The 14,180-nt window shown below is 49.1% G+C and overlaps 1 protein-coding gene across 8 annotated transcripts in view; it reads right to left on the reverse strand.

Annotated features, from left to right (window-relative positions):
* ADCY2 (adenylate cyclase 2) overlaps positions 1-11,821 on the reverse strand; it is a 413,092-nt gene extending 401,271 nt beyond the window's left edge. For 4 of the 8 annotated variants that reach the window (XM_023239655.2, XM_023239653.2, XM_023239661.2 and 1 more), the window contains exon 1: positions 11,553-11,817. In XM_023239655.2, the coding sequence (XP_023095423.2) occupies positions 11,553-11,783 (231 nt within the window). In that variant the 5' untranslated portion in view covers positions 11,784-11,817. Of the gene's footprint in view, positions 1-11,552 lie in introns of all 8 variants that reach the window. The other 4 variants (XM_045038986.1, XM_023239649.2, XR_006586411.1 and 1 more) reach the window with 4 other exon arrangements.
* Between the last annotated feature and the right edge of the window lie 2,359 nt (positions 11,822-14,180).

Below are 14,180 nucleotides of genomic sequence, written 5' to 3' on the forward strand. Positions count from 1 at the left end.
GTTAACTCATCACGACCCATCCCGTCTTTACTGAAAACAAAAACTGGTACAAAGCGATAGGGGGCTGGTCTGACAACACCTAACTTGTGTGGCACTGACAGCTGCCAAGCAGCAGGAGACGGAAGAACGCAGTTATTGAGACTGAAAAATGGCAACCAAGTTAGCAAAGGTCCAACATTTGTCAAAATATCTTCTCATTTATCTTGGAGGGGGAAAGATGCCCTGACAGAATTCTAAGTCCAGAGCAGGGCTCAGTGAACTGTTTGCACAAGGAGCTAGATCATCAGTATTTTATAGGCTTTAATTGGGCCACACGGTCTCAGTCACGTTATTTAACTCTGCTGATGCACCTTCAACACAGCTGTAGATCATATGCGAGTGATGGTCCAGCTATATTCAATAAAACTTTATTTAAAAAATAGGGGCGCCTGGGTGGCGCAGTCGGTTAAGCGTCCGACTTCAGCCAGGTCACGATCTTGCGGTCCGTGAGTTCGAGCCCTACGTCGGGCTCTGGGCTGATGGCTCAGAGCCTGGAGCCTGTTTCCGATTCTGTGTCTCCCTCTCTCTCTGCCCCTCCCCCGTTCATGCTCTGTCTCTCTCTGTCCCCAAAATAAATAAACGTTGAAAAAAAAAATTTTTTTTAATAAAAAATAGGCAGTGGGCCAGAGTTTGTTGACTCTACTCCAGAAGAGGTCATTAAATGAAATGTTACAACCATGGCTTTGCTGCTGTTGGCTGCATCTACTAAGGTATCATGAGGCAAACACAAGATCAGGAGATAACAGGTTGGCTATCAGGAAGACGAATGCGGAAGCAACACATTCCAGAACTGTATGGATCTGTCAGACTGGAAGAGGAAAATGCTTCTCAGTCCCAACCAGTAAATGACTCAACTTGGTTCTGGGGTGAGAAGGGATTAAAACTCAGCCTCGTGGGGGCAAAGCAAGACCACTTTCAACAATGGATTAAGGTGTGTCAGAGTGAAGTCCAAGGAGTATGGTGCCAGAAAATCCTTTCAACTGGACAAAATGGCCTCATGGAAAAGAGTGCACTACTCAAACAGGCTCAAAGAGAGAGAAAGAAGGAGGAGTGGGCAGTGAGTAAGAGAGAGAAGAGGGAGAGAAAGAGAGATGGGGTGAGAAGGCAGAGACATACAGCAAATCTAACGAGTAGATCTTCAAAATAACTATGATGACCACGGACACCTACAGATGACTGACATTAAATAGGTAAGAACTTGAGTAAGCTTTGAGAGATTTGTGATTCCAAAAGCAATACCAGCCTGCACTGCGGCTGTTGTAGACTTAACGGAAACTCTGGGTTCTCCATCTATGACGGAAGATGGGCTGAGGAAACTGCTCAGTCCCCACGTGGGGAACATTCCCCAAACAGTCAACCCAGATGTGTTCAAGAAGGTGACCGACAAGGAAGAATACCCCAAAGAGAAGGTTCAGAGATCACAGAAAACAGAAGACAAGGGACTGTTTCCAGGGAAAGAGTCTGGGTCAAAAGATGACTCAATTCGCAGCTCCTGGGCCAGAGACCCTGGAACCGCCTGCCTGGAGATTTAGCATTGCTTGTGTTGTCCTTCCCTTGAAGCCCAACAGAGACAAAAGATAGTTCTTGGAAAAGTGAAAACAAAACAGACATCGGACAAGATTTTAAAAGGTCAAAGAGAACAATAATACTATAAATAAAAACCAAAGGCAGAATACATGTAAAGTGTTAAAATGAGACACAAGTATTATCAACGTGCCATTAAATGTGAGAATTTGGATGAAAGGCAAAAATTCCTTGAAATATCTTATTAAAACTGACTCAAGAAATAAAATTAGAAATACTAACAATCCTTTTAATATCCAAGATACTGAAATGGAAGTTTCTAAATCTTCCTATAAAGAAAGTGACAAGCCCGAGTGGTTTTCCAGACAAATTCTATCCAACTCATCCCAACATTCCAAAAACCTTAAAATCTTATAGAAAACTGAAAAGGAAGGCATGCTTTCTTTAACTTAAAAAAAAAAGGGGGGTGGGGGGAGCCTAACTGGCTCCATTGGTAGAACATGTGACTCTTGATCTTGGGGTCATGAGTTCAAGCCCCACATTGGGTGTGGAGCCTACTTTAAACAAACAAACAAACAAACAAAGTTTCATAAAAGAATATTTCAAATTCACTTCACCAAAAAAAAAAAAAAATGTTGTAAAACTCTTAATCAAACTCTTAGCACATGACATCCAACATTTGATAAGAGATACCATGAAAATTGAGTTCGTCTCAGGTATATGAAAATCGTTTGATATTAGAAAACCTATAATTATTATTCATTACATTGACAGACTAAAAAACAACTTAAAAAGCATACGTAGTCACTTCAACTTAGTAAAATTCAACACCCAAACACATTTAAACTTTTTGCATAAAGTATAACAAGAGGGAATCTCAAAGGAAATCTACAAAACCAATATCCTCCTAAATAAATTATGAAGGAGCTCTCTTTAAAATTAGGAAAAAGGCAAGGTTACTCACAATCACCAACTCTGTCAAGATAATATTAGAATTCTTAGCCAGCACAATAACATAAGAAACAGAAATTTAAGACCTTCATACTAGAAAACAGAAAAATAGGACTCTTATTATTTCAGGTGACATGATTCTCTATGTAGGAAACCTGAAAGAATCTGCAGTTCAGTTATTAGTTAACAAAAAAAAGTAAGACAGCAAGTTACAGACTAACATCTATAAAACTGTGACACTTCGCCAAAGCACACAAATGAATGGAGAGATGCTCCAATGTTCATGGATAGAAAAGCTTAATATCATAAAATATCTCATCAATGAATCAAGAGATTCAAGACGACACTAACAAAATCTCAGTTGAGTTTTTTCATACTCAACCATATGAGGTTGACATAAGGTGGCTATAAAGTTTATAGAGAAGAAAAAAAAGGTCAAGAAACTTTTAAAGGAGCTGAATGCTACTACCTGTTGAAATACTTATTACAAAGCTTTACCAATTATAGCGGGTGTGTGTACATGCAGGAATACAAAGGTAAAAACAAAACAAAACAAAAAACAAAACTCAACCAGCGGAACAGAATAGAGAACTCATAACAAACCACTCACATATGGAATTTTGATGTAAGAAAGACAGACGTGGGGAAAGAAACAGCTAAAAGTGATTAGGAAAATTTCATTCACCACAAGAAAAAAAATGTAACTGATCTCAATCACTACCTCACACCATATGCCTATAATAATATATACAGATGCACATACATCCATGATAAAATGAATAAAAGGAAACGCAAGAGAACGATGACAAAAAGCTCAATATAAAGTTTACGTTTGAGGCTCAGCAGGGGATTGGGACAGGAGTGCCATACAGACTATTCTGGTTTCGACTGGGTTCATGAGTGTTTACTTCAATGTAAATAAGGAAGTCAGATAGGTATCAATGAGAACTGTGCTTAAAAATCAGAAATTGATCAAATTGGTCAAATGATAAACCCCACTCTGTGCACCTAGAGACCAACTGTGAAGAACATGGATGTTAAATGCTTGAATTAACTACAAGCCAATGATGAGAAAGGATTAGACATCTGATCCACCGTATATCTGAAACTACTGTGTCTTTCATTTGTACTCACCTGATCTCTTTATTCTCTGAATTTTTAACATCATTACTGGTTCTACTAACGAACTAGTCTAAAATGTTGTTTCCTTTATAATGTCCACAGATCACTAGTTGCTTGAAGTCTCACCTACTTTGCCCTTAGTTTTTTTACAGCTTAAAAAAATAGGGGTGACTGGGTGGCTCTGTGGTTGAGCATCCAACTCCTGGTTTCAGCTCAGGTCATGATCCCAGGGTCATGCAACAGGGCACCACGTTGGGCTCCACGCTCCGTGTGGAGCCTGCTTAAGATTCTCTCTCTCTTCCTCTGCTCTCTCTAAAATAAAACGAGAGACACCAGGGTGGCTCAGTCGATTAGTGTCCGACTTCAGCTCAGGTCTGATCTCACGGCTTGTGGGTTCGAGCCCCACATCGGGCTCTGTGCTGACAGCTCAGAGCCTGGAGCCTGCTTCCAATTCTGTGTCCCTTTCTCACTCTGCCCCTCCCCCGGTCATGCTCTGTCTCTGTCTCTCTCAAGAATAAATTAAACACACACACACACACACACACACACACACACACAATCAGCCTTGGGGATAAGAACGTAGAAATGAGAGCCAGCATCTTTGAGATCTGGCTCATTCTAGCTGTAATGTCCCAATACCATCATGTCTGAGGGACAGTAAAGGACATTAGTGAAACAGGTGGAAGTTCTACTTCTAAGACCTTGCAATCAAGGCCCCCATTCCAAAGTACTGGTCCACCATATTCTCCACCAGGAACCTCCTCTAAGTGGCTGGCCACAGAGACTTGATTTGTTCATAGGATTCTCACCCACAATAACCATCTTGGGAAATCTCAATAATTTCAGTGTTCTAAAAAGGAGCTATTGGGGCACCTGGGTGGCTCAGTCTGTTGGGAGTCCGACTTCGGCTCAGGTCATGATCTCACAGTCCGTGGGTTTGAGCTCCATGTCGGGCTCTGTGCTGACAGCTCAGAGCCCGGAGCCTGCTTCAGACTCTGTGTCTCCCTCTCTCTCTGCCCCTCCCCCACTCATGCTGTCACTGTCTCAAAAATAAATAAAACGTTAAAAAAAATTTGTTTAAACATAAAAATAAAAAAGAAGCTATCGTACCTTATGTCTGTATGTTTCAAATACAATAAATTATTCATCCAATATATTTTAATTGTGTTAACAATTGGAAATTTCCATTTCAAGCACCAAGTATTTTTTGTAAGTGATTTGGTTGGACTCTAAGATATAACTGGCCTTAGGTATCCCTAATAGCCTAGACCCAGGTCTCTATTCCTACTCTTTCTTGGCACCGTTGTTCTGGAAACTGGAGCAAAGTCGGAAAGGTAGTTGGCAAAGTTACTCACGATGGTTTTTCAGGTAAAGGTTCCCATTACCGTTTCCATCACTCTCTCAACTGCCTATGTGGCTTCTGGGTCAGAAGTGTAAGCCCAGGTAAAAAGAAGGAACAGAAACATTATTTATAACATTACCAGGAACGGCTGGATCCATGAAGTTTTCTCCTTGTGATTTTTTTTTTTTATTGTATCCTTATACAAAGTGAGCATCAAAGCAACATCAGCCACACCTCAACTTGGTCAAATGGACGCACACGTGAGCTAACCCAACCATCCTTTTCTCTCCTCCCAAACACACCTGGTGGTTGCAGCCAGAATTTCCAGGGGTCTGTCGATTTCCTGATATGATACCAAGAAATCACATCATAAATATCTTACTTTTATACACCATTATCCAAAGCTAACAAAATCGAGAAATAGGAAAAGCCACAGGAGTGTCCATTTGGCATGAATTTTAGGGCTGGAAAATGAAACACTTATGTCAAAATGGGACTTTTAATTAAACTATCTTTGGATCACCAACTATCTTTTTTTTGATGACTCAAAGTTTATGCACAAGATGTATCACATAAAGAGAAACATAACCCCTGCTCTTCCATGCCCAGACTTAAAAATCCTATTATCCATTTAGTTTCCAGCCGGACAGACATGTCACCTACAGGATGCCTTGACAAGGAAAACCCTCTGTGGCACAAACATACGAGTAACAGTGAGGTCATCGTGGGGCTTGGGTGCAATCAATATGTGCCTGGCGCTGTGCTACACGTTCATATGATCTATCCTTCTTCATTCCCAACAGAGCTCCCCGAGCCTGGTTGTGCTATCTGTGTTATTTCAGACGAAACAGTAGCTGAGGCGACGGCAGGTAAATTAATTTCTCAGGGGCACACACCAAGTGGCAAAACAGACCCCGATCCAGGGCTATCTGCAAAGTTCTGTCGTGCTAACCAGTAGGCTCCTGATGGAAAGACCAGCTTCTAAGGAAAGCAGACCTACGCCATCAATTACACACGTGTTAATTACAACGCCTGGGCCAGGGCCAGGGCTGTGTGAAACACCCGGAGCGGAGCTCCGTTTCGTCCCGATTTGTTGAGGAGGCGAGACAAGCTCACAACACTATGCTGAACATCAGATGACAGTAATGTGGTAGTGAAAATGCTTTCACACAGTTCAGGAGCTTTGCAGATGGAAGGAGAATGAGTGAAGTCCAGTAAATTGTGCCGAAGCCAATATCAAGTTATAGAAAGGACTGCTGTGTGAGCGGATTATTCACAGACACCCAGTTTAGACTATCACTAGCAATTACTGATCAACATATCAAAGTGATTAATACCACCATTAAACACCTGTAACAGAGTAATATATCAGCTCTCACAGTGTTATTACCTTTTAAATAGAATGATTTAAAAATATCGGTAAGAGGAAACTTCGCAAATAGTTCAACAGGAATGATTCTACATGCCACGGTATTTATGCCAGAGATTTCTCAGACAACAAAAGCACAGCCACAAATGGGTCCTCGGCTTAATGGGGAAGACACTGGGAATACTGGGCATAATGAAAATAAATGATGCCCACCTCAACGAGCTCAACGTCAGGAAGCAGCTCTACCAAGATTTGTTTTAACATCAAAAGAGAAAAGAATTGACGTGTAACTCCATTCCGGAAAATGAGGGCTGAGGACATTCACATCAGTAGGAAATTTCAACAGGAAACCCGCGATTGTGCCTGGACCGGAGCTGGGAATCTCCGATCTGCAGTGGCCTCCAGGAAAGCTCCCCCAGGAAAAGTCGAATGCCGTGCATCTGGCCCCCACCCTGCCCCTGTGGGACCTGAAAGAAACGAGCGCACTGCTCTGGGTCTCTGTCCTCATTCTCCAAGAGTGCCTTCCAGCTTTAATGCCATGTGACGCGTTCTTCCATAGCAACAATGGAAATGCAACTACAGAAGACTCTCCTGACAGTACTTCCTGGGGGGCATGTTCTGGGCCAGGCATTACTCTGACTGCTTCACAAGCACTAATTTGGACCATCGCCTCAGAAGGCAGGTACCGTTCTATTTTACAAACAAGAAAACGGAGGCACAGAGAGGTTAAATAACTTGACGAAGGTCATAGAGATGGAAAGGCACAAAGCCAAAAGGCCCGCGCAGAGAGATGCTCTTAACCATCACTTTCTCTGCCCCTTTTTAAAAGGAGAAGACTAGGTCCTGTGCATATATTGAATTGTGCACTTTTAAGATCCCAAGGATGCTTCCAAATCCTTCCTTGTCAGCCTTCTAAATTGCAACCACCTTTCCTGCAGAAAATTACGGTTTTTCCTCATCTTTTGTTGATACCACAGTTAAGTGGAATGACTTTGTGAAAGGCTGGTTGCAATTACAAACACCTGCCAAGGAAGAGTTTCCTGAATGCAAAGAAATTCACGGGAAGGTATATCTTGAGATACCTCTACTCTGATTCCTAAGAACAAGCTCTAGTCCCATGTACCCCCAGAATTATGGGACCAGAGGAAGTACATACAACTTTTCCTGTTCCTTAAAGAAGAGGCCAGACATATTTATCCGCCTTCTCCAGCCTTCACCCCCCAAGACAAGGGTGATGGATTGTGTCCCCACTGACATCCTACCACCCACTGGGGGCGCTGAAATACTGTCTGGAATAATAAAGCCCATCTTCCTGTACAATGACTGGGTTTCTGTGTGTGTTTCTCCATTGTATAAATAAAGAAAAAAAAAAAAACACTGATATATCTGTCCCTAGAAAAAATACCCAATTTTCCCTGGAAAACTGATTTGGAATGGCAAGTACTTATGGTTATTGTTTGAAAGATTTAGCTCACCAAATCACAAAAAAGGAAGAAGACAGGTCATATTCTCAGTCGAAATCATGCATATTACATATTTAATAAAAGCATGTATACCTGCATGGGTTTCCATCTCATAGCAAAACAAAAAAAAATCTATTTTGTTGCAATATCTATTTAAAATGTATGGGAATAAAAGTTTTCCATTCCAGTTGAAATATTAACTATTTCTCATCATGAATTTTAGCTAAAACAAATCTGGTTGGAGCCAGCTGGTATTTTGACAAACTAAAAAAATTATGTCAACTTTGCTAACAATGACAGGCCAATTTCGAAAAAAAAAAAAAAAAAAGCTTGCTGATTTTGGACGTGATAAGTCAGAGAGGATTTAATTCTGATAGACAGTTTCCACGCATGTAGTAATGAGAGCCAGTCCTGGAAAATGAAGTGACATCATAAGACTCAGAACTTAAAGTCTGATCTCATGAGTTCCATTATTTTCTGATGCCAGGTGTCAAGTTTACTTGACATGCTATCAGGCGTCCTATTTATTCTATGTCTAGATAATTCCTAGCAAATGTGGGATAAAACCTATGTAACGGCTTCCTATGTAGAAAATAACTAAGCAAGATGGTGAAGTTTCCATTCAGAATTTATTTTTACAATGTAATAAAAATTCAGGGCAGCTGGATGGCTCCGTCATTTGGGCGTCTGACTTCAGCTCAGGTCATGATCTCATGGTTCCTGGGTTCAAGCCCCGCATCGGGCTCTGTGCTGACAGCTTGGAGCCTGGAGCCTGCTTCCGACTCTGTGTCTCCCTCCCTCCCTCTCTCTCTCAAAACTGAATAAACATTAAAAATAAAAGTTTAAAAATACTTCAAGAACTACTTTAACTTCACGCAGTTTCATGGACTGATTGATCGTAAGTTGAAATTAAGTGAAACTGATTTGTGAATCATGTCAATTAGGGAGCTACTAAGACAAAACTTACCATTTTATCTTTACCAGCTATTCCAAATCACTTCGTACAAAGGCAAGTCCATACAGCAAAACATCACTCTGTACTTGGATGATGCTAAGATCATTTTGTGATCCAAATGTTCTAGGAGACTACTGGATGTGCATGAAGAAGATTGCCAGACTTTTTCTACTACAAGAACGGATGGAAGTCTAATAGAAACCAAAATCAGGCAGATTCATGGGAAAGAAGAAATCTGTCCAAGATTTCAGGCAGCAAAAATAGATGTGCCGAGCTCCTGAATTACATCAGAGCCCAGCTATTCTTGTAAAGCGCTCGAAGGTGGAAACCTGGGCTGGCCCCAGGCGGCTATTTCCATCCCCCAGAGGTAGATCGCTCAGCAGCCAAGCTCTGGTCAGTCTGAGAAACGAACTCACCCCACTTGGTGTGAACACAGCTCTACGTGAACACCGGCCTGTCTTTCAACGCTCCATCTTTGTGTGAACAGAGAACATTTTCCGGAAAGCGGAACTGCTGTTTATGATATTACTAAAAGCAAAAGAGAAACGAGCCGTCTGGAGCTCAGAACTGACCCAGTCGTCCCTAACGTCTAGTATGGAAGGATACTGCCTATGGCTTGCGGGGCTTCCCACCTCCCGCTGGGCCCTGCAGCCCCAGTCCCCACCTGAAGGGAGCCTTTCCACCAAAACCATTCATACTCCCTGATTCTGGAACGTTTCTGCAGAGCTCTTCACCTTGAAAGATTCATACAGTAGTCAGTCCACAGACCAGGTACAGCAAGGAACAGTCTATTTCGCTGCCTCTGGGCATCATCTTAGGCCACAGCCATGGCCCGGGAAGTGCTTACTCTGTGCTTTAAACGCTTTAGCTGAACGCCAGGGAAGTGTGGAAATGGTGGGTTTCTCAAGGAAAGGTAAAGACGCCTGGATAAACTGTGAAAAGGATACCACTCGCACCATGTGATATGGAACATAAAGGAGGTGTATAAAGAGAGACTAACGGAGAGCTCAAAAACAACTCAGAGAAGGGCGTCACAGCTGGACGATGCTGAACCTCAAGAAAAGCCCAGGCAAGAACATCTGTATCAGTGGGGTTTAAGAAATTCGAGACCTGTATCTTAGAAAACAAAGTGCTGTGTGTGCAGGGGAGACATGAACTACACACTTGTCTTTAAATATATTAATGGTGCTATAAATAGGCCATCACCTGCTCCTCCCTTTCCATTTAGAAGAGAACGAGGCAGAAGGGTTTGAATTACAGATTCAACAGAATCACAAGCAGCGACGTCCTAGCAGAAGAGATTTCCAGAGGAAAGCTGACGTGCTTTCCTCCCTGCAAGTGCAGGAATGAACAAAAGATGCTTTTAGAGAGCCTGGTGCCAGTCCTGAAAGTGGTGAAGGGAGACAGAGATGCCATGCCCATTCCAGGGGGCATCCGGGGCTGCTGCCGTGGTTAGGAGGACAGCGCTGAAGTCACACCCAGAAAACAGAACCAAAAGGCGCTCTCCGCTCCGGATTTTGTGATAGAAGAACCAGTGTGTGATCCGGGGGCATCCGGATCCCCTACATTCTATTTTGGACTCTTACCGAATTCCATCAGGAGACAGTACTTCTCGGGAAATGTGGGGAGAAAGAAAACTTTACTTTTAAAAGAACCCTATGATGATAACAAGTTTTCCCCGTGCATAATAACTGAGTGCCATCTGGCTCAGGAGGCAAGTAGGAAGGACAGCTTTTTTACACACTTGGTGAAATACAGGCAAACGTCCATTTATTTCTTTGCTCCGCGACCCGAACGCACGTGCATACTTCTATTCTAAGCTATACACACACACACACACACACACACACACAAAGTCATTCAGTAGAGACATCTCCAGATCAACCGCTGACCCAAAATACCCCACTGGATAAATCGATGCCTGGCAGTCTGCACATACATACATAATCACAGGCAGTGCAAAAGTTTGAACCACACAACCAGAATGATCGGTAACAGGAAGTTTACCGCCATCTACAGATTTTCCCTCCCCGCTCCAGGGAGCGAGCCAAGGATTCCTGCCTGAAAAACATAAATTGGCAAAAGTGGCATCAGCTGTTGAGTTGCACCGATGATCCTGGTGATGAAACCCACTTTAAAAACCCGCACGAAAGAGTCGACACGATGAACAACCTCCCTAGAAACAGGAAATCAACGGTCCGTGGGTGCTTGCTACTTACAGACTCAAAGCGTGAAGACTCACAACAGGTCAACACCCCATCTCGTTATGTCTATGGGACTAAACAGATATAAGGGCAGAGATGCATAATCCTCTGCTTCCCCCCCCCCCATTTCCCTCGCCATTAACCCCTTTCCCAGGGCAGGTTTGGGAGAGTTAACGTGCACTCCCAACTAAAACGCCGGCTCCGGGGGCCCGTGCACGGCCTCGGGCAGCGGCCGGAGGGGTCGCGTCTCGGGCAGATGTTGCGGCCGCGGCGCCGGCTGGAAAGAGCAGCGGGCCGGGCCAGCGGGTGCGCGGGGCCGGGGTGGGGGAGCACACGCCCTGCCCGTCCACCCCGGGGAGCACCCCGGCAACTTTATCTGGGGCCCCACCTGCCACGGAAAGTTTTCTCTCGCCCGCTGCCCCCCCCCCCCCCCACCGCGAGCCGGGCCGGGAGCCGCGGGCCGAGGGGCCAGCCCCCGGGCGGGACGCGCGGCTCGTCCGGGCCGGGTCCACCTCCGGGCGCCGGGCTCCGGGCTCCGGGACCGGGACGGCGCCGGGGCAGGTCGCGCGGGGAGGCCACTCACCAGCCGGAGCGCGAAGAAGACGGCGAGCAGGGCGAGGCAGGCGCCCATGACGATGAGCAGCAGGAAGACGATGAGCGGGTGCTGCTGGCTCATGCAGTAGTAGGACTCGTACAGCCAGTCCCGGGACCGCTGCAGCCCGTCGCCGCCGCCCGCCGCCGCCGCCGCCGCCGCAGCCGCCGCCTCGGCGCGGTCCCGCAGGTAGCGGCGGCGCCGCATCGCCTCCCGCCACATCGGGCCGGCTCGCGGGGCGTCCGCCGAGCGCGCCCGGCCGGGGCTGCGCCGCCCGCGTCCCACCCCCGCGCCGCCTCGGCCGGCCCGGCTGCCGCGCTCCGAGCTGCGCGCAGGGGCCTCCGGCGCGGGCGGAGCTCGGCGCCCCGGGCTGGGCGCTGACGCGCGGGCGGGGGCCGGGCGGCGGCCTCAGGGGCAGCTCCCGGCGCCGCCGCTGCCGCCACCGCGCGGGAGGGGGCGGGTGCGACCGGGGCCCTCGGCCCGCCCCTCTCCTCCCTCCCCCCCCCCCCCACCAACCGCGCGGCGCGCGGCCCGGCCTCCGCCCACCGCCGCCGCCCCCCGACGGCCGAGCCACGCGCTGGGGGCGGCCCGAGGGGGAGGGGAGGGGAGGGGGGCGCCGGCCGCGCGCCGGCCGGGACGTCCCCTCCTCCCGCCCGCCCACGCCCGGCCTCGGCGGGGCCCACCCTCTCCCAGCTACCGGAGCGCGGCCCGGGGTTCCCGCTGCCCGCCCCCACACACGCGTCCCACCTCGCTCCGAGGCTGCGGGGGCGCCCAACCTCCCCCCGCCCCCCACGAGCTCGCGGCGCGGCGGGAGGCGCCCCCCCCCCCCGGCCTCCCAGTGGGCTGCGGGCGGGGGTGCTCCCGCGCTCTTCTGCACGAGCTCAGCGCGAGGCCGGAGGACACCTCCCATCCTTTCGTGCCCCCGACCCCGAGGACAGCTGGAACTTCTCCATTTCACCATCTGGGCGCGCCGAGGAGGGGTTCTCCCTTCCCCCCTTAGTGGGTAGGGGGTTCCCACCCTCCTGCTCCCCGCGCGGCGAGGGTGGGGTGCCCACGCTCCTTCCCCCTCTCGCGGAGGGCAGGGGACTTCCGGGCGGGGGGGCGGAGAGGGCCTGGGGCGCGAGGAGTCCCCTTATTAGTGGAGAACTGCCCCAGATGCGCAATGGAGGAGCGAGGCGGTTGTGACCGAGTGCAGCACCCCGCCACGTCCTTGGGTGGGCAGCCTCACTTGCGCCCTGCATGGTCGGCTTGTCACACTTTGGGGGTGCCCACTGGGCCAAAGGGTTCCTTATCGGAGGTTCCGGGGGCGCCCTCTGACCTGCACCGTCCCCCCGCCCCCCCCCCTCGAGCCCCTTGTGCCTGGCGGGGATGGCAGCCAGGGCGCGCCCGGATTGCCGAGCGCTGGCGCGGGCGGGGTCCGCTCCGGGATCGCCCCCACCTCGGGGACAGCCACCTGGGGAGGCGCCAGAGACCGCGCCGGAGCCACGTGGGGGCAGACGCTGGCGGGAGCCGTGTGCCCTCCCCGCACGCCTGGGAGTCGTGACCTCTGGCCCTCGCCCCGAAGGATAGAGGAGCTCCCCGGGGCTCCCCGAAGGATTCCACCCTTCTGGAGGTTTCCTCCTATTCGAGTGTTGTCCGGCGCAAAGACCCGAAAATCCCACCTCCTCCCAAAGCCTAAGGATTCCGAGGCACGGCGACCCTCCTCGGTCACGCCGCCAGCAAACAGCGCAGAGGGGCTCATTCCTAAGCGCTCGTAGTCTCTTCCAGGAGACGACACCTGGCTTCGCCTACCCTCGGGAACCTTCCCTCCCTGCCCCGCTGCCCGCCCGCACTGTCCCGTCCCCCTTCCCCAGCAGGGCCGGGGCGAACTGGGTAGCTGCGAGCCTTCTGGAGGCCGGCAATACGTATTCTTAGCAGCACGCCCGCTCCGCCCGGGGGGGGGGGGGGGTGGGGGGGGTGGGTGGCTAAGGCCAGCGACTAGCTCAGCTCTACCCCGGCGGCCGCAGAGCTGGGCTGGCGAGGGGGCGGGGGACGGGGTGGGGGGGAGAAGAGGGGCTGGGCTCAGGGGCGTGTCCCGAACGCCCCTTCCTCGCTCCGGGGTCCTGCCCCACCAGCCTTCACCTGGTCCGGGCCTTCCCTCCTGCCCGAGACGTGGAGAGCAGGAGAAATGGAGGAGACCGTGGATGGAGAAGGTCCCCGCTGAAGGTCTCCTGTTGGTCACAAGGCTGATACCCTCCCGCCCCAGCGGAAGAATAAAACTATTCCATGTCGACTTAGTTGTCTATCGCCCTCACCCTGCCTTGTCTGCCCCCCCCCCCCCGCTCTAAAATCACCCGGACTGTATAGACCACTTAACCCTGGCAATTCCAGTATCAGCCAAACCCACCCACTGGGCTTGATCCTTTCTTTTGGGCGGGGAATTTTAGGTTTATGGTGGTTCTGGGAGCAAGTCGTAATGACTGCACTGATAAAGGGGAGTTATAAATAGCCAGACCCGGACATCGCCCAAGGAGACTCGGTGGAGGGCCAGGTTACACAGTTTCTGTTGTGTGGATTCTCTTTGCCTCCCTCTGGGCTGAGGTCTCCGAGTCGGGCAGAGTTGTGCACTTACAGTCTCGT

Source organism: Felis catus, chromosome A1 (assembly GCF_018350175.1).
Source record: "Felis catus isolate Fca126 chromosome A1, F.catus_Fca126_mat1.0, whole genome shotgun sequence".
NCBI classification, from domain to species: Eukaryota; Metazoa; Chordata; class Mammalia; order Carnivora; family Felidae; genus Felis; species Felis catus.